This window comes from Colossoma macropomum, unplaced genomic scaffold (assembly GCF_904425465.1).
Source record: "Colossoma macropomum unplaced genomic scaffold, Colossoma_macropomum, whole genome shotgun sequence".
NCBI lineage: Eukaryota > Metazoa > Chordata > Actinopteri > Characiformes > Serrasalmidae > Colossoma > Colossoma macropomum.
The window spans coordinates 16,249,086-16,267,884 of NW_023494802.1; the positions used below are offsets into that span (position 1 = coordinate 16,249,086).

Genomic DNA, 18,799 nt, shown 5'->3' on the forward strand with positions numbered 1-18,799 from the left:
CGCTTAACCTCAAGCCCGAACATCTCCAACTCGCCCCCAAACACTGAGGCGCAGTCTGCGTTTGTTACCCACCTCGGTCTGGAGTCCAGAGAGGAGCCGCAGCTCTGCACGGAGAGCAGTGTGGGGGACTTGCGCGGTCCGAGCGGAGTGGGCTGGAGGCTGGACGGGGACAGGAGGTTCCCCTGCGACGAGAAAGAGCCGCTTTCCCGCTCGGAAAACACCTCATGTTCGTAGTCCGAGTCAGACGGCAGCACGAGGATGGGCGGCACGGTGAGGAGCCCGAGCGCGCTGGAGGGGCTGAGGCCGCCGCAGCTTCCCGAGGGAGAGAGGCTGGGGAAGGTACCGCAGCTGCTCGCCGTCGGAGAGAGTTCACCCGCGGCGGAGCCCAGGTCGCTGGCCTCGAGCTCGGGTCCGCTGAGGGCCGCGTCGTTCAGCTGCAGCACCGGCCGACCGTCGAGGGAGATGTTGGTGAGAAACAGCAGCGCTGCTCTTCTCCTCCGGGAGTCTCGGCTCTTTTTCGCGGGCTCTCTGTGAAGTTTGCCCGGGCAGCCGCTCAGCGTGCTCTGCGTACTGCACGCAGCAGCCGCCATTCTCAACTGAGGGATGCAAGACTTACACTCAGCGCCTTCTACTCCAGCGCCAGCGACCTGGACACACCCACTGCGGTCTGATTGGCGCTCGGTTTCTGATTAGGGTAAATAGGCGGGGAATGCGCGGAGCTGATTGGTCAGGAAACAGTGAGGCGTCACAAAAACAACATCAGAGGCTTTCCAGGGGATCTCTGAGGTGCAGTGGCAGTTACTTTGGCGCCGTTTGTGCAGCAAGATTTCTATGTTTGTTGATTAAACGTTATAAAAAGGCTTGACTGGACAGACCAGGAGCACAGAGTAAGGTCTGTATGTGCAATACATTAGTGTAGCATCCTAATACAACAAGCTATAATGCTTGATTTTATGTCCTTCATAAATACACTGTTCTGTATTTTCTGTTACTTCTGTTCTTATTAATATAATTTTCACAGCATTATTCTATCTGGAGAGAATGAGCAGAACAGTGCTTAACAAAATGTTAACAGTTATGTTTTTTAAATGTTATTGAGCATATTTAGCTGCTAAATGGAGGTTTGGTAATTAAATGAATGCTACTGTGCATTTATTTCTTCCTTCAGTCTGAAGCAGAGCATTGTAATGTCAGAGCACATTTGCTTAGAAATCACTAAGCTATAATTGATATTTTTGAGAACACTTTTAAAATTTCATGCATGTAGATCACACTTGGCATAGCCTTAATCTTAAGATATACTAGACCATGTGTGGTTGCTCTCCAAAAGTTAACATGGTATTAGAAAATTGACATATACAATGTGGCCAAAAATATGTGGACAACTGACCATCACACCTATACGAACTTGTTGAACATCCCATTCCAAAACCATGAGCATTAGTACGGAAAAAGTCCTTCCACAAGATTTTGGAGTGTGTCTGGCAGCATTCAGTCAACAGAGTATTTGTGAGATCAGGCAGTGATTTTGGATGAGAAGACCTGGCTTGAGGTCAGGGCTCTGTACACACCACTGGAGTTCCTCCACACCAAACTCGTCCCACTTGTCTTCATGGAGCTCGCTTTGTGCACAAGGGCTCAGTCATGCTGGAACAGGAAGGTCTTCCCTAAATGGTTGCCGCAAAGTTGGAGGCATATAATTGTCTAAAATGTCTTTGTATGCTGTAGCATTAACATCACCCTTCACTGGAACTAAGGGGTCAAGCCCAAACCCTGAAAAACAGCCCCGGACAATTATCCCTCCTCCACCAAACTTTACTGTTGGCTCTATGCATTCCAGTGGGTCGCGTCCTCCTGGTATCTGCCAAACCCAGATTCGTCCATTAAACTGTCAGATCATCAGTGCATCATGTTTTATCACTCCAGAGAACATGTTTTCACTGCCCCAGAGTCCAGTGATGGCATGTTTTACACCACTACAGACAGTGCTTGGCATTGAACACAGTGATCTTAGGCTTCTGTACAGCTGCTCGGCCATAGGAAGCTGCCAATGCACAGTTCTGGTGCTGATGCTGCTTCCAAAGGCAGTTTGGGACTAAGTAACAAGTGATGCAACAGAGGATAAGCCATTTTTAAATGCTTTGTGCTTAGCACTCGATGGCCCTGTTCTGTGAGTTTGCATGGCCTACTGCTTTGTAGCTGAGGTGTTGTTGCTTCTATTTCATAAATATAGCACTTACTGTTGACTGGGGCAGATCTAGCAGGGCAGAAATTTCACTAATTGACTTGTAGAACGTACCATGTTTAAGGTCACTGACCTATTCAGTAAGACCCATTCTGCTGCCAATGTTAATCTATGGAGGTTATTAGCACTGGGTGTGGCAGAAACATCAATAATTAGCAGGGGTGTCTGCATACTTTTGGCCACATAGTGTAGTACCTATAGTAATCATAAGTCAAGACATTTGTATTTGTGTAGTTTGGACCTTGACTTGCTATTACTAGATAATGCAATGACCCGAATGACTGGCAATCTTCTAACGTAGTATTAGAAGGAGGGGATTTTTAAACACAAACTCAGTACAGGATGCCATATGGTTGTGGACTTAAGAAGGATTTGCAGTAGAAGACAGAAAGACCTGTAATAAAATCATCATTGTCATCAACCTGTGTTTTTATACAATCAGTATCCAGCTCTCCTGAATTCCACAGTGAAACTGTACCAAATCCTACTGTTATCACATAATTCACAATGGCTGGGACTTGGTGAGACTAGATCTTTGATGATATATATTTATCTCTGTATAAATGCACCTCAATGATTGTTCTATTTTTGTGGCTGTAACTAAAACAAAGAGCAACCTTTCAAACTTGTAGCTTTTCCATAATAGTAATGGCTCAAAATAGCAGTGTGGTCAGTTCACGGCTGCCAGCAGGGACTAAACCTGCCTTCAGCTGTTCTATTCAGAGAAGTAAAGAGACAATAAGCCCAGATGTCTTTATGGCATAAATTTGGTTTCTCGCCATATAGTTGCATCAATTCACACCCACTGAAACAGTAACATTTATTGGTATGTTTCACCAGAACAGGCCATCCACAATTGACAATCTCATAAAATCGATTTACAATATTTTCCAGTTGCATATTAGCTCTAGTGTCACATCTTTCCTCTCCAAAAAGGAGTTGCCACCACACGTGGCCTTCAAAATTCTCAGTGTATTTTACCGAGATTTAAATATCACATATGCAGTCAGGGTCATAATCATAAAACTGCCTCTGTTTGGGATTTGACTTTATGTCCAGGGTGAGAGGAGGTACAATAATAATGCTCCCCCTCCCGCTCGAAAAAACCTGACAGGCTGATTACATAAGTCGTGATTAGCCTCGCATATGTAGGTCCCCTTTGATAACCCTCAGGGTCCTTGTGCTCAGTACTCATCAGCCCTGACATGGACCGGAGGCTGCCAGTGGACTGCAGCAAGGTTATGGTGGCACCAGAATGTCAGCAGTGCTGGGCTTTTCATCCTTTTTTCCCTTGTGGACTGCAGCGCTGCACAGCAGGCACAGTCAGCCGGCCCCAGGCTCTAAGAGATTAGTGTGGACTAAGCAAAAACAGCCTCTCTCTCTCTCTCTCTCTCGCTCTCTGTTTTGAACATATGTGCATCAGAAACATTTTGTTACTCTATCACTTCCACAGTGCTTCCTGTTGAAAGTAATGCACTGAATATAGTTGATTGATATGTACATAATTTCCACATTAACAAAATATGTCAACACAATGTTGTCTTTCAGTTCATTCAGTTTTGGTAATAACAGTGCTGATGTAATATATTTTATTCATGTGGAAATGCCGTACACATTTACATCAAGCAAATTCAGTTTTTTACTGTATTCTCCAAAGGCAGGGGTGTCCAATCTTATCCACAAAGGGCCGGTGTGGGTGTGGGTGTTCATTCCAAACAAGTGATTTCACTCGTTTAATGAGTCAGCCTCAGTCTTTTAACAACTGAGCAAAGCTTCTGCTTTGTGCAATGAAAACCTGAAGCCACCCCGGCCCTTTTGCAGACAAGACTGGACACCCCTGTCTAAAGGCTTACTCACACCAAGTTTGATTTTTGCGAACAAAAAAATTCTAATATATAAACATCTATAACACTGTGCGTATAAATACATTTGGCATTTTACTTTATATGCATGGCACCTCATAGGCCTGGCTTTCAACTCACACTCATTTAACTTTGGCAGGCTGACGGTTCTCCACAAGGGGGAGCTTTTAGCACTCAAGCAGCCTTTATTTGTGTCTTTAGAATGGTGGAATCTGCATAAATAATGGTCAGTACTGGCTCAAACATAAACTTCTATGTAGGGCTCAATGGCTGCTAGGGGCGCCCTAACAACTTGGGGTTATTATTGTAGTATTATGTTGTTTAAGATGCTTGAGTGAGGGGAAAAAGCAACTGTTTAATCGTGTCTTCCAAAAGAACGAAAGCATCCAGAGCTGAAAACCAGCAAAGAAAACGAGAAAAGCTTAAAGGTGTATTGGTAGATTAGTTGGTGAAATAGTCAATCTGAAGTCTCGTTCAACTTAGACAGCCTTTCTGACTAATTTTCAGCTTCACGAAAACCTAACAAACCCTGACGCAGTTAATTTATTTTACATAATAATAACTTAAAGACTCCTCATGTTTCACTTAGTACTTTACTACTTTGTACTACCTAAATTTGTAGAAAGTCAATGATTTATAAAGGTAAAAAGCAGCGCCATCACCACTGCCACCAGGGTTAGATCCAACTAAGTTTAAAACTAGCTGGGTACATAACAATAACTAGCTGCGTTCCAAAGCCAAGGCTGCAGCTGAGGTAGTGTGGGTCCTCGGTAGGACTGTCCTATGAAGGCTCCTCCTAAGTAGTCTATTGGTCACACAGATGTAACAGTACTAACGAGGCTACGTCACCAGAGTGGCACGAAACACCTGAGGGAACTGGTGAGAGAAAATGGAGCCTGTTGCATTGTGTTTGTTGCTTTTTCAATTCTTCACGAAATGGAGGAGATGTTCTTATGTAGTACGTTAAACGACATCGCTGCTGTCGGAAGAAAACCTGTCAGAAGAAAACCTCGTATCTCCATTTTTGTCGTTTTTCAGTTTTTGACATAATTTGAAAGTATCTGTTGCTCTTTACATTGTGTGTAAATTTCATGATGAATGGACCAAAAGAAACGGCCCAGAATGACTTGGAAAAAATTCTGGTTCCATTGACTCACATTAAAAGTAAAGTATATTTTTCCTTCTGCTGTAAAGTCACCGTTTTTGGAGATACGAGGTTTTGTTCTGACAACAGCGATACTAAAACTAGTAAATACTTCTAAATAAAATACGATACAACCTACATTTTAAAACAAGTTCTGCTCCAACGGCTTTGTTTTTCGCCATTTTCATGGTACTGTTTTTTTGGTCCCACTTTATATTAAGTGTCTCTAATAAATGTGTAGTTACACATGAATAACCTATGCAACAACAATGTAACTACTGATGATTTAGTCAATGTTACAGATGGATTACAGAAGTACAGCCTATGTAATTACACATGTGTATCAACTTCAGTTTTGCCTCATGTAATTACACAAGTGTATCTTTTAGATACGCTACAGATCAGAAGTCTTTTCCAACAGTAAAAGGAAGCATGTTTTATGTAACATTGCATTTATGTACATAACTGTGTGTAAACAGGGTAAACTAATCACATCACATTGATTAATACCACTCTGTAATTACACTGTACCTATATAACAACTACACAGGAACTTTCCTGTAGTGTAGTGTTAAAGTTACACTTTAAAATAAGTGTAGTTGTTATGTAGATACTGTGTAGTTGTTATGTAGGTACTGTGTAATAATGGAGTGGTAATATAGACACTGCTTTGGGGGAAATGCAACACATAGGTGGACGTCTGCTGTACTGTCACATTACATTACTGGTTTAAAGTTGAAACTGGTTACAGCCCTAGCAACATAAATGACAGCTACATCTTAGGAAAGCTGGCAGATATAGTGTAAGCAAGTTATTACATACTTCCTTTTGCTGCTGGGAAAAAAAGCTTCTGAAAACAATGGCTGTTTCAGTCTGATTACAAATGTAATTACATTTCTGTTATTACCCTTCTGTAATTACATGCGAGAGAATTGGCTGTTACAACTATTAAGATACACTTGTTTAATTACATGAGGCAAAACTGAACTTGATACACATGTGTAATTACATAAGGCATACTTCTGTAATCCATCTGTAACACTGACTTAATCATTAGTAGTTACATTGTTGTTGCATATGTTGTTCACATGTAAGTACACAGTTATTAGAGACACTTAATATAAAGTGGGACCTTTTTTTTCCTGTTTTTTTTGTCCTTCGTGTCATTTGTGTGCAGAGAACTGTGGGTATCCAAAGGCCTGGAAGGATACACACGATGCGTGAAAGTGAAGGACTCTTAGTATACAGCCTAGAAATGCAGCCTACGTTGAAATGTAGCCTGCATTTCTAGGCTGTATACTAAGAGTCCTTTACTGTAGAATGGCCTGCTATGACGTAGCGGCCGAGAAATGCAGCCTAGGCTTTGGAGCGCAGCCACTGTGTTGTAAGACAGACCCTGGACCCAGAACGCTGATAAGGTTATCTGTAATTTAAATTTTAACTTATTAGAACCCTAAAGGAGCACCTGATTATCAGCAATACACAATAAGACAGTACGGTATCAGCTAGCAAGATGGGGGCTTACTAATAAATGGTTATGTGTCAGCTGGCAAAAGATCGCCAACTGTAAGTGTTTCAAAAAATGCATCAGACTAGATGTAATGGCTCCATTATATTAAACATCGCATCTTTTTTTTTGTCTCACAAAATTCATACTTGGTGTGACTGAGCTCTATGTCTCCCTGCTTCTCTGTCTTGTGACGTACGCGCGTTCAAAATGTTCTGCGTGTGATTCCATCACTGTTGCTGTGCTCTCTGTACTGTTCTCTAAGTCTCTCTCTCTCTCTCTTCAAGGCAGATCTCCTTTGTAATTTGGCCACATGCAAGGCCTAATCCACCAACCAGCATGCAAATAACATGCAAATCTGCAGATGCAAATGAACATAGGGCCCCACCCACCGATTGTAAACACTGGCCAAGTATGTGGCATACAGAGGGATGGACATGTTGTTTGACCTTGACTTTAACCTTATAAACTGCTTATTATTCAGTTATTAATCATAACAGTTTAAAATTTAGTAACTACTGTGAATTATCACATTACTGTAAGGGAACTAATGAGAATTATGTAGTTACAGGTGTGAAGAATGAACGTCCAGAACCATCCTCAGAGTTTAAGGAGTTAAAAGGCCATGATGTTTGCGTGATGTTAATTCTGATTCATTCTACGGGGATTCATACATAAAGAGAGGTGGATAAACTGTTTCTCTGATTCTGTCTCTCTGTCTCTCTCTGTCTTTTCTTCTATCTCTCTGTTTCCCCTCTCTGTCCTTCTCTCACTCTCTCTCCCCCTCTCTCTCATGTCTCTCTATCTCTCTTGCTCTCTCCCTTTTTTCTCTCCCTCTCTCCTCTTCTCTAGACATGAGAAACTCTTTTGTCGCCCTCTCCTGTCTTTCTCATGTTTTTCCATCTCTTTCTCTTCTTCTCTCTCTGTCTGTTTCCTCCCTCCTTCTCTTGCTCTCACTTTCTTGTCTCTTTCTCTGTCTCATGTCTCTCTCTTTTATCACCCTCTCCCTCTTTCTGATGTCCCCCCTCTTGTCTCTCTCTCTTTCTGATGTCCCCCTCTCTCGTCTCTCTCTCTTTCTCATGTCCCCCCTCTCTTGTCTCTCTCTTTCTCATGTCCCCGTCTCATCTCTCTCTCTTTCTCATGTCCCCCGTCTCAACTCTTTCTCTTTCTCATGTCCCCCTTTCTTGTCTCTCTCTCTTTCTCATGTCTCTGTTCTTCCCACTGTCCCATTTTTCACATCTCTGTCTGTTTTTCCCTCTCTGTCTTTCTCATGTCTCTGTCTGTTTTTCCCTCTTTCTTTCTCATGTCTCTGTTTTTCCCTCTATCCCTGTCTCTCTTGTCTCTCTCTCTTTCTTATGTCTCTGTCTGTTTCACCCCACCCTCTCTTTCTAATCTCTCTCTCTCTCTCTCTCTCTCTCTCTCTCTCTCTCTCTCTCTCAGAGGTAGTAGTCCTCCTCCTCAATGTCTCCGTCTCCCTCCTCGAAGCCCAGAGCCTCTATATCATGTGTGATGTCACTGATCCGCTGGTTAAAGTCGTGCGAGCCACAGGGCAGAGAGCAGCCGTCGTATCCCCGCACGGCGGTGGCCGAAGTGCTGCTCATGCTGCGTTTGATCCGGCCGAAGCTGTCCGTCAGGATCCCCCCCTCGCGGATGCCAATTCCTTCCAGAAACGTCTCGAAGATCCCCACGTCCTGATCAGGGATAAAGGGCCGCATACCTGCCCACAGACAGAGACAGAGAAAGAGAAAAGAGAGAGCTGGACTGGATAATAATGCTTGCGTAATAATATTTTCGTTACAGTGACGGGTGGCGCTGCGTTTGGCTGGCCGTCCTGGTGTCGCTGTCATTAGGGATGGATTAGAGCCGGAGAGGATCAGTGTGATGAAAATGAGCACAGCGCTGCAAAAATAAGCATTTCTCTGTAACGAGAGTAAGGGAACAATCTGCAATGCGGTTAGAGATTAATACAGATTAGATGTTGACAGCAGGGATTGGTTGTCAACAAACAGGCAAACACACCAACTCACAACTCCACTCTTCTGCGTACATGAGCTCCACACCTGTTCATACAGAAAACAGTGTCTACTAGAAGTGTGTACGTCATTTCCTAGAGGATAAAACACATTATGTCAACATAATCATTGTGGAAAGTAAGAAAAATGAAAGACAGACTGTGTTGATGTAATATATTGTAAGAAAGAATGATGAAGTAATCAATTCAACGCATCACTTTTTTCAGAGTTTAGGATTTTCACAAAAGATAAACACATTTTAATATATTTATGTGATTTTAGCTGCACTTGAAAATGTTTCTATTGGATGTGAAAGGAGTTGTGATTGTGAAGGAGTGTTTATTGTGCTATACCACAGTACTGTGCAAAAGACCACCCTTCATTTAATTAAATTTAAATTCTAGTCATTAAAAGTCTTTCATTTTTTAGAAGTAATTCTGAGTAGAATTGAAGATAATAAACTTGTAGTAGAAAGGAGAAAGTCAAAGGAAATATTGAAGAAAAGTTTAATTTTATTAAAAGACATAAATGGATAAATATAAAAATCATTAAAGGTAATAAGAAGAGAAAATGGCACTGCTAACAACCATGCAAGACCGCCAAAACTGTCAGCAGCTGTCATGAAGCCATGACTGAGAAAATAAGGAAATGTGCAACTCAGACAAACAAGCTGCTGGTGTTCTCTGAACAACAGACCGTCCACCCCAGAGTCCAGACCTCAACATAACATCACTGAATGTTTTTGGGATTACTTTGATGGTGAGGAAAAACTGAAAGAAATTCTCCCAAAAAGAATGAAAACTGTGATAATGCAATGTAGGAGGTGATGAGGCTGGATGCAAGCGTGAGCTGCGGAAACTGAGTAGCAGAGGTTTGTAGAACAGCCAAGTCCATAATGAAACAAAACTGAGGAAAACAGAACCAAACGAGACACAAAACCTACAACAAGATTAGTGACAACAAGCAACAGGGTAACATAGACAGTGCAAAACAAAGAGACTGAGCAAACACAAGCGTATAGATACACTGAGGGGACTAATCAGAGGGCTACAGATTACAGGGAGGTGGAGCAGATGACAAGGGGGCAGGACCAGGGAAGAGACGCTGACCAAAACAACAACAAAAGCACATGGCACAAGAAAACAAAGGCACATGGCAGACGTAAACAAAAACACCTGGCACTGGGAAACTAGAAAACCAAGGCTAAAATTGAAAAGACAGTACGGAACAAGACAGGACATTACAAATAAAGACAAACCGTGAAAAAAATAATATTTTAATGTGTAATTTTGTGTAATTTTCTGTTAAATATATTGTCGCTGTTGTTGAAAATCTTTGATCTTGCCATGGAAGAGATTCAGGAGACCGGGGTTCGCAGAAATAATGATGCTTCTATTAAAAAGAGAGAGCTCAGTATACCTGACTTAGTCTCTCCCCAATCTGAACAGCAGCTCAGGCACACAGTTTTTATGCTATGCAACTGACCCCCCACCCCCAATAGAGTCATACAGAACAGAGTGGGACATTCGAATCCTGTCGTAAATACCTTACTGTGTTCTGCCCCAGCACATCCTCCTCAGGGGGTGTTGTAAGGCCATTTGGTGTAATTGTTCAAACCATGAGAACAGAAATGGAGGTGGCTACTGAAACCCTTCAGCATTAATACTGTTTAACAATGAATAACAATTAAAGCAAAGAAAAATAAACAGAAAACTAGAAAATATATCAAAATAAAACACTGTCCAAAGAAAAACATGTATCTCCATTTTTTTTTTTTTATTTTTACTTTTTTACATCATTTGAGCTCGGCAGCTGCTCTTTACATTGTGTGACAGTTTCATGATGAATGGGTTAATAAAAATGCTCCAAAACTGTCTGGAATAAAATCACTTTACATTACACGGAAAGTAAAGAACATTTCTGGCCTCTCTTGTAAACTTACCATTTTGGAGATGCTCGTTTTTCTTTGGACGATGTGTTCTCCGCTTTCTTTCCTGACAGTGAAAAGTCTCTGAATGAGCACCGTACTGTACTTGCTCTAAAACTAGTCAATTGTAGGTGTGTTATGAGGACATATCAGAATATTTCTAAATCTAATGCATTCTGAATCTTCAGCTGATAAAATAATGGAAAGTGCGTTTGGTCAAATTCACTAATGTTCTAAAAGAAAACAATCAGCTTGTTCGAACTCTGGAGAAAAAGACCCATAATGCATGTGTCCCAGTGAATCGACCTCACCTGAGGAAAGAGCATGTTAGCGCAATTGTTGAATTTCAAAAACTTTGAAATAGGCTTTAAATTAGTGTCTTGGTATGAAACTTGAAAGCAAGTCTCCTGAAAAGAATGGAAGCTGTAATAAAGGCAAAAGGTGGACACACTAAGTACTGAAAAGATTTATATTATATTTATTGTAGGCTTTTATTTAATTATATGCTAAATATGTTTTCTGTTGTTTTTTTTCTGATGCTGAAAAATGAAACTTTTTTACTCAATGTCTGTTTTGACTGGATATTAAACATGGTGGTCTCTGACTTCTGCACAGTGCTTTATATTCATTGCTCCACTTTCCTACTTACGGCTCGAAAGCCCTGCCGCTCTGCCTCATTTCACAGGCAACTGCACAGATCCGCCAGCAGAAAGAGTGCTGACACATCCGCTTGGTTCTGGGTTACGTTTGATGGCGATGTGAGCAGACAGAGGTAGAGGCAGTGCTGTCAGCGTGTTATATAACTGTGTCACTGTACTGCACACTCTTGGCAGTTTCAGTATAGTCTGAATGCCTCGTACTAGAGAACAACACAAATGCCTAAAGGTCTTATGCAGATCCGTGAAAATCTTTTTTTTTTTATGAATCTTTTCATTGGGTATGCAGAGTAAACAGGGACAAACGATGTTAAGCAGAGAAGTAGAGAATGACCTTTCTTTCCTTTTTATAGACCAATGATTTTAAATAAACAAATAAATAAATAAACTAAATCAAACTAAAGTATAAGTGAAATACATAAATGAGCTGTGAAAATCTTTTTGAAATCTAAGAGAATTATACACTCGCCGACCACTGCGGTAGAAAAATCTAGCTTAAAGATTTACTTTCTTGGTGTAAAATTAGAGACTGCAGATCTTTTTCCATGCGCAGTTTGTGTTTATGAATGTTTGTGAATGGTCAGAGTCACTGTAGACTGGTTATTAGCCCTTAGAAACCAAAGCCTGCAGTTTGCGGGCAAAAATGTAGTTGACTTCTAGCCTTCATAACTTCATAACGGTTTAATCTACAGACATGATACACATATCAGACCAGTCAGCAGGCCCGGCCCTTACTAGCTAGTGTGACGTCATCGAGCTGTGATGTCAGCATCTGTGACGGCAGCATCTGTGAGTAATTCAGCTCGGAAAAACACCCAAAATTCTCATGTTATCGCTCTGTTTTTTGGCCTTCATATTTCAGCAAAGGGTTAAAACAGCGACATGATTCACAAATCAGATCACTCACCAGACTCTGACCTCACCATCCAGAGTGATTTCATCCACCTGTGACCGTCCATCAGCCAGCAATCCAGCTCCAAAATCACCCAAAACCCTACTCGCTACTGTTATATCACATCTCTGCTTTTAGCCTTCGTATTGTAAACAAAGGGTTAAAAACGGTGATGATTCACACATCAGAACACTCAGAGGGACCTACCATCACTAGGCAGAGTGAAAGAAACCAGCTCTAACATCCCACAACCCAGAAATACAGCACAAACACACAGCCAGATCACTGTAGAACCTGCTATTAGCTCTCTGATTTAGCCCTTATATGGCAACGAGGGTTAATAAATGATGGTGTAAATGTGGTGGGAGACAAAGGAGACAAAGTAGCAGGACGCAAGATCTATTCAGAGCCAGTCCTGACCTCCATGGGGCCCTAAGAAAAAAATCTAACGGGCTCTCGTACCCGACCCGTGAGCCACGTAAACCATTCGCAATTACCACACAGGCACACCTGACACCCCAGTGCTCCCACCACAATCCTCCCTCCTTTAAACCAGTTGGCTCCATCTGTCGCTCTAAGAATACGTAGATCTATCCAGAATAGAATGAGATACAAACAATATTTATCAATCAACATTTACTCCTCTACTCACAAACCTAAGCGTAGCACCTGAAATATTATACATAATACTATTATTAATTTTATTGGCTGCATCATGTCCTTTTAAAGTGGCTCCCCCAGATTTCCCTTTAGGCTTTGGCTTGGCTGAATACTTGATGGTCATTATTTACTGAGACATGTGCATCCATATTGTCCAGTATGCCTGTCTAATCATCATTTTAGATTCAGTATTTAATCAATAGTCAGTGTCAATCCATTGCTTTCCATTTTGTATTAGTCCAGAACTGTAACTAAACCCTGACTGAGAGACTAGATCAGCAGTGTCAAACTCATTATATTAAAAATATATATAAAAATCTCAGCAAATCTGTGGGCCAGCTGTGTTTTTATTTAATTTTTACTTTATATTTTGCCACGACCCAAACAGGCTATTGTTTATTCAAAATAAGTCAAAACTGCAACAGCAAAATAGGCACTAAATGTTCATTCAAAAATAATTCTAAACAAAAATAAATTGTTTTGGTAGTTTTTTTTTAAACTGCCTATTTGCTTGAACTAGAAACCAGGCATCTTTTCTTTTTGTGTAACCACTGGCCCATAGACTGATGTTGGGCATCGGAGCACACATTATGTTGCACTGCATGCTGGGGACTGTAGTGACATGATTCACAGATCAGATCACTCACCAGACTCTGACCTCACCATCCAGAGTGATTTCATCCACCTGTGACCGTCCATCAGCCAGCAATCCAGCTCCAAAATCACCCAAACCCCACTCGCTACTGTTATATCACATCTCTGCTTTTAGCCTTCGTATTGTAAACAAAGGGTTAAAAACGGTGATGATTCACACATCAGAACTCTCAGAGGAACCTGCCATCACTAGCCAGAGTGAAAGAAACCAGCTCTAACATCCCACAACCCAGAAATACAGCACAAACACACAGACAGATCACTGTAGAACCTGCTATTAGCTCTCTCAGAGAGAAACGAGCTAATAATAATAGAAAATTAAAAGAATTTTGTGGGCCTGATTCGGCCTGCGGGCCTTGTGTTTGACACATGGGGACTAAATAATCATTGTCCTGTTTTAAAATGATGTGGGCCTATGAGGAGTGTGCAATCACACCCATATACTGTCTGGACTGGACTGGTCTCCACAGAGGTTTCTGCTGCAAAGCGCAAGTTTCAGTTTAATTTTTGTGTATGTGCATATGAACACATCATGCGGTTCTCTTTTCTGAGCTGCATTGTGTAAACACAGTTGCCCCTTGGCAGTCATCAAATGTAAAAAATAATTGTATGTTTCTGCAATGTTTTATTTATTTATTTTTTGTGACCAGAATCATAGTTCTACTTCATTCTCTCATTCTTGACACAAGGGGGAGGTGGGGCCCTTGTGTAATTTGCAGAGCCCTACTCAAATGGGCGTAGTGAGCGCATAGGGCTTACCAATTCTAGATTTATTGATGTCCATGTTGAAGGCAGTAAGGAAAACCCAGAAACAAAAGAAAAAACTAGACAAAAACCAACAAAGAAACTAAAGGAACTACCTCACAATGTATGCTAAAACAGAACAAAACAGACTCTAAAATGCTACGATTAAACACACAAAATTAGAATCAGCAAATGCATTATAACAATCAACAGCAAACAAAGAACTGGAGAAACACAAGGGGTGTAAAGAGGGGGAGATAAACAAGAAACACCTGGGAACAATTACAGGGTGAGGCAACAGACACAGGTGAGGGGCATGGCAAAGGGGCGGAACAAGGAAGGAACAGGAAAAGCAACACAAAAACAGAAGCACATGTCCAGAGACATGAGGGAAGGTAAACAAAAGGGAAAAACAGACAAAGACAAGGACAAGGCAAGACAGGATGTTACAGACAGACCACTCAAAGTCAGATCAGTAGGAATCCTGTAGTCAGAAACTGACCAATGATGAAGAGGGTAGAGGGTGGCTATTAAACAGACGACAACAGATGGGCAACAGTCTCTAACTGGACACTGAAGGAGAGGCTATAGGGAGTCAGACTTAAGCATTTTAGACAACACACAGGCAACTTCCAGCAATAAAAAGTTGCCGTAAAGTTATTAGACAGCACCCTGGTGGCCGCAGGTCCCTAAGCAGCCGCTTGTGTCTCTTATTAGGTAGAATCATCTCTATTTCTGGCTGTGTAAACAATCCATAAGACTGCAGAAAGAAGAAGAATTTCACACGATGACACATCTACAGAAGAACCAGGCAGGTGCTCATAAATATTCATCGATCGCATGGGATCTAATCAGTACAAGCTAAGTGCACGTTACTCCCAACCCTGGACAGGATGTCGAGTATGACAGCTCATGAATATTCAAAACGAATGTTCACACATATAGACGTGAGTTCACCGAACGTGAGGCAGATCTGACGGAAAAGGACGGAGGAATGCTGCGAGGTTTAGAGATGAAGAGGAGGCAGATTAAAGTGAGAGGTCTGCAGTGACTCAGGGCTGCTAACTTTATGAATATTCACCACAGATTTTGCACTCACCTAGCAGCAGGAACTTGCGTGAGTCTCCATAGAGCTGGAGCAGGTCTGAGCAGAACTGATGTATGGGAGCGCCCACGCGGTACTCCCTCAGCAAGAGAGCGAACTGCTGGATCTCCTGAGGGGTCAGCTTACTCCGCAACTGAGCACAAACAGGACCACACCAAACAAATACACAGATCAGACATAACATTATGACCATCTCCTTGTTTCTATGTTCATTGTCCATTTTATCAGCTGCACTTACTATATAGGTGCACTTTGTAGTTCTACAGTTACAGACTGTAGTCCATCTGTTTCTCTGCATACTTTGTTAGCCCCCTTTTACCCTGTTCTTCAGTGGTCAGGACCCCCATAGACCCTCACAGAGCATTTGGGTGGAGGATCATTCTCAGCAGTGCAGTAACACTGACGTGGTGGTGGTGTGTTAGTGTGTGTTGCACTGGTCTGAGTGGATCAGACACAGCAGTGCTGCTGGAGTTTTTAAACACCTCAGTGTCACTGCTGGACTGAGACTAGTCCACCAACCAAAAATATCCGGCCAACAGCGTCCTGTGACCACTGATGAAGGACTAGAGGATGACCAACACAAACTGTGCAGCAACAGATGAGCTTTACATCTACAAGGTGGACCGACAAGGTAGGAGTGTCTAATAGAGTGGACAGTGAGTGGACACTGTGTTTAAAAACTCCAGCAGCACTGCTGTGTCTGATCCACTCATACCAGCACAACACACATTAACACACCACCACCATGTCAGTGTTACTGCAGTGCTGAGAATGACCCACCACCCAAATAGTACCTGCTCTGTGAGGGTCCATGGGGGTCCTGACCACTGAAGAACAGGGTAAAAGGGGGCTAACAAAGTATGCAGAGAAACAGATGGACTACAGTCTGTAACTGTAGAACTACAAAGTGCACCTATATAGTAAGTGGAGCTGATAAAATGGACAATGAGCATAGAAACAAGGAGGTGGTCATAATGTTAGGCCTAATCGGTGTATACAAAGCACTACAGAGTGGCTTTAAAGCCAAAATTGTGTGGAAACATGGTTTACAGAACCTCTCAAGCCTCAAATAGTTAAACACATTGGGATGATACAATAAATTTGGCCCGAAAAGGAAAGTATTAAAGGACACATTTAAAGGAAGACTGAAGTTTGATGTACTATATACACTCCACTCCCCCGTCCAAAAAGTGCTTAGTTTCCGTATAAGTTGCAAAAACAGCTTATTTTGAATTGATCATAGCTGTGATGTCACTACCATGAACACATTTACATAGTATTAAACTTTGTGCTGTTTCCAGCTGTTGAAAAACAAAAGAAAATACACACTATATTGCCAAAAGTATGTGGACACCTCACCATCACACCTATATGAGCTTGTTGGACATCCTATTCCAAAATCATGGACATTAATAAGAACTGGCAGCTATAACGGCCTCCAGTCTTCTGGGGAAGCTTTCCATAATATTTTGCAGTGTCTCTGTGGGAATTTGTAGTGTTCCCCAAACCTGGATTCGCCTGTCAAACTGCCAGATAGTGAAGTGTGATTCATCACTGCAGAGAACGTTTCCACAGCTCCACTCTAGCCAACGCTCGGCATTGTGCATAGAGATCTTGGGCTCGTGTGCCATGGAAACCCATTTCATGAAGCTCCAGATGCACAGTTCTTGTGGTGATGTTGCTTCATGATGCAGTTTGAAACTCTGTAGTGAGTGACTCAACAGAGGATAAGCAATTTTTATGTGCTACAAACTTCAGCACTCGGCAACCCCGCTGTGTGAGTTTGCGTGGTCTACCGCTTCCTGGCTGAGCTGTTGTTGCTTCTAGACATTTCCTTTTAACAATAATAGCACTTACAGTTGACGGGGGCAGATCTAGCAGGGCAGAAATTTCACCAATTGACTTGTGGCAAAGATGGCATTCTATGACAGTGCCACGTTTAAAGTCCTAGAGCTCTTCGGTTTGACCCTTTCTACTTCCATTGTTGGTCTATGGAAATTGCATTGCTATATGCTTGATTTTATACACCTGTTAGCAATGAGTGTTCACATACTTTTGACCATATTGTGTATTATTGCAGCCTTCCAAATGATTAGGACATCTGAATTCAGGATTTGAGTCAACTTGAACTCAAAATGTGTCTTTTTTACATTGTTATTTTCATATTTGGCATAATTCACTTTGTAAAAGATAAAATTCTTGTTTTCTCATCATCTTTAATGAAAATGTAGTGACTCTGATTTTTGCTATGTTGCTAGAACCTGCCATGCAGGCAGAAAAAATACCATATTTTATGCAACCAATAATATTGTGTTTCACATCCTTCTGCCACCACTTATCAGTGAGCAAAATGCTCAGCTAGCTCAAAAAACCCTCCCTGATCCCAGGGCACACCTATTTTACACAAGGGGCCATTCACTGAGGCTAACTGGCTAATCGGTCAGTCATGCAAACTTGTCAATGCAAACCAATTTTGAAATGTTTGAACATAATGTACAAAAAATTTGCTCTGTCTAGTTAAAGCTACATTTTTGTTGGTGTTGTTAGCCATGTAGCCTTCAGCATGCTAAGTTGTATCAGTAGTTATTTATAATAGATGGAGTAGTTTGCAATCTAAAGCCCAGCAAACAGAAATGTTATGGTTTTGAAATATCAAACATTTTAACCTTTTTCAACTCCTTGAGACCACCGATGGTTCCAAAATGCACTTCATCATATTCTTCATAACTTTCATATTTCATAAGCTACATTCAAAAGGTGGGGGTCGTATGAGAGCTGTAACTGTCTTCTTTCCAGTCAGATAGATGGTTGATGTAATTTTAAACCCTTATAATAAAAGAAGCTGAACTCAATTTTTTTTCTACTGAAAGTCGACCCATTTTTCCACAAATCTGGGCTATAAACTGTAAACAGATGGCGTCTCTTCAGTGATCTGCTCTGTAAATTTTTTTTATAAACAAATACAAAGAGCGTCTAAGATTTCTGGCTTTCAGCAGTAAATTGTAAGCATATAGCATTATGTGTATGATCAGAAAACACGTGTTCTGTTCTGTTTGAGGGGAACTTTTACAAAAAATAAATAAATAAATAAATAAAATAAAAACAGTTATTTCATGCAGTTACTGAATAATTTGCCTTGTGATTTGGTCATGTAAATTCAGATGGAAAAACCAAAATATACCCTGGTCAATAAAAGTTTACTGTGATGGCATATAAACAGCTTTGTTTGCCATTATTTCTGGGTTTGAATTGAAAAATGTGTCAGTTCGCAATGATTTCTGGGCAAATTCTGCTGTCAAATCAACACTTCACTTAATCCCTCGCCTCGCTCATCTAACACACTTCACTCAAACTAATAAAGTAATGGCAAGGCCCTTAAGACGGTATTGGG

General features: G+C 41.4%; 2 protein-coding genes across 2 annotated transcripts in view; both read right to left on the minus strand.

The window, feature by feature from the left end:
- cables2b (Cdk5 and Abl enzyme substrate 2b) overlaps nt 1-590 on the minus strand; it is a 43,505-nt gene extending 42,915 nt beyond the window's left edge. Inside the window, exon 1 of the mRNA XM_036591450.1 lies at nt 73-590. Within this exon, the coding sequence (XP_036447343.1) occupies nt 73-590 (518 nt within the window). The remainder of the gene's footprint in view (nt 1-72) is intronic.
- Nucleotides 591-8,073: 7,483 nt separating this feature from the next.
- ccm2l (CCM2 like scaffold protein) overlaps nt 8,074-18,799 on the minus strand; it is a 30,388-nt gene continuing 19,662 nt past the window's right edge. The window contains exons 9-10 of the mRNA XM_036591449.1: nt 15,403-15,541; nt 8,074-8,475 (exon numbers count right to left, since the gene is read on the minus strand). Coding sequence (XP_036447342.1) covers nt 8,195-8,475; nt 15,403-15,541 — 420 coding nt within the window. The 3' untranslated portion in view covers nt 8,074-8,194. The remainder of the gene's footprint in view (nt 8,476-15,402; nt 15,542-18,799) is intronic.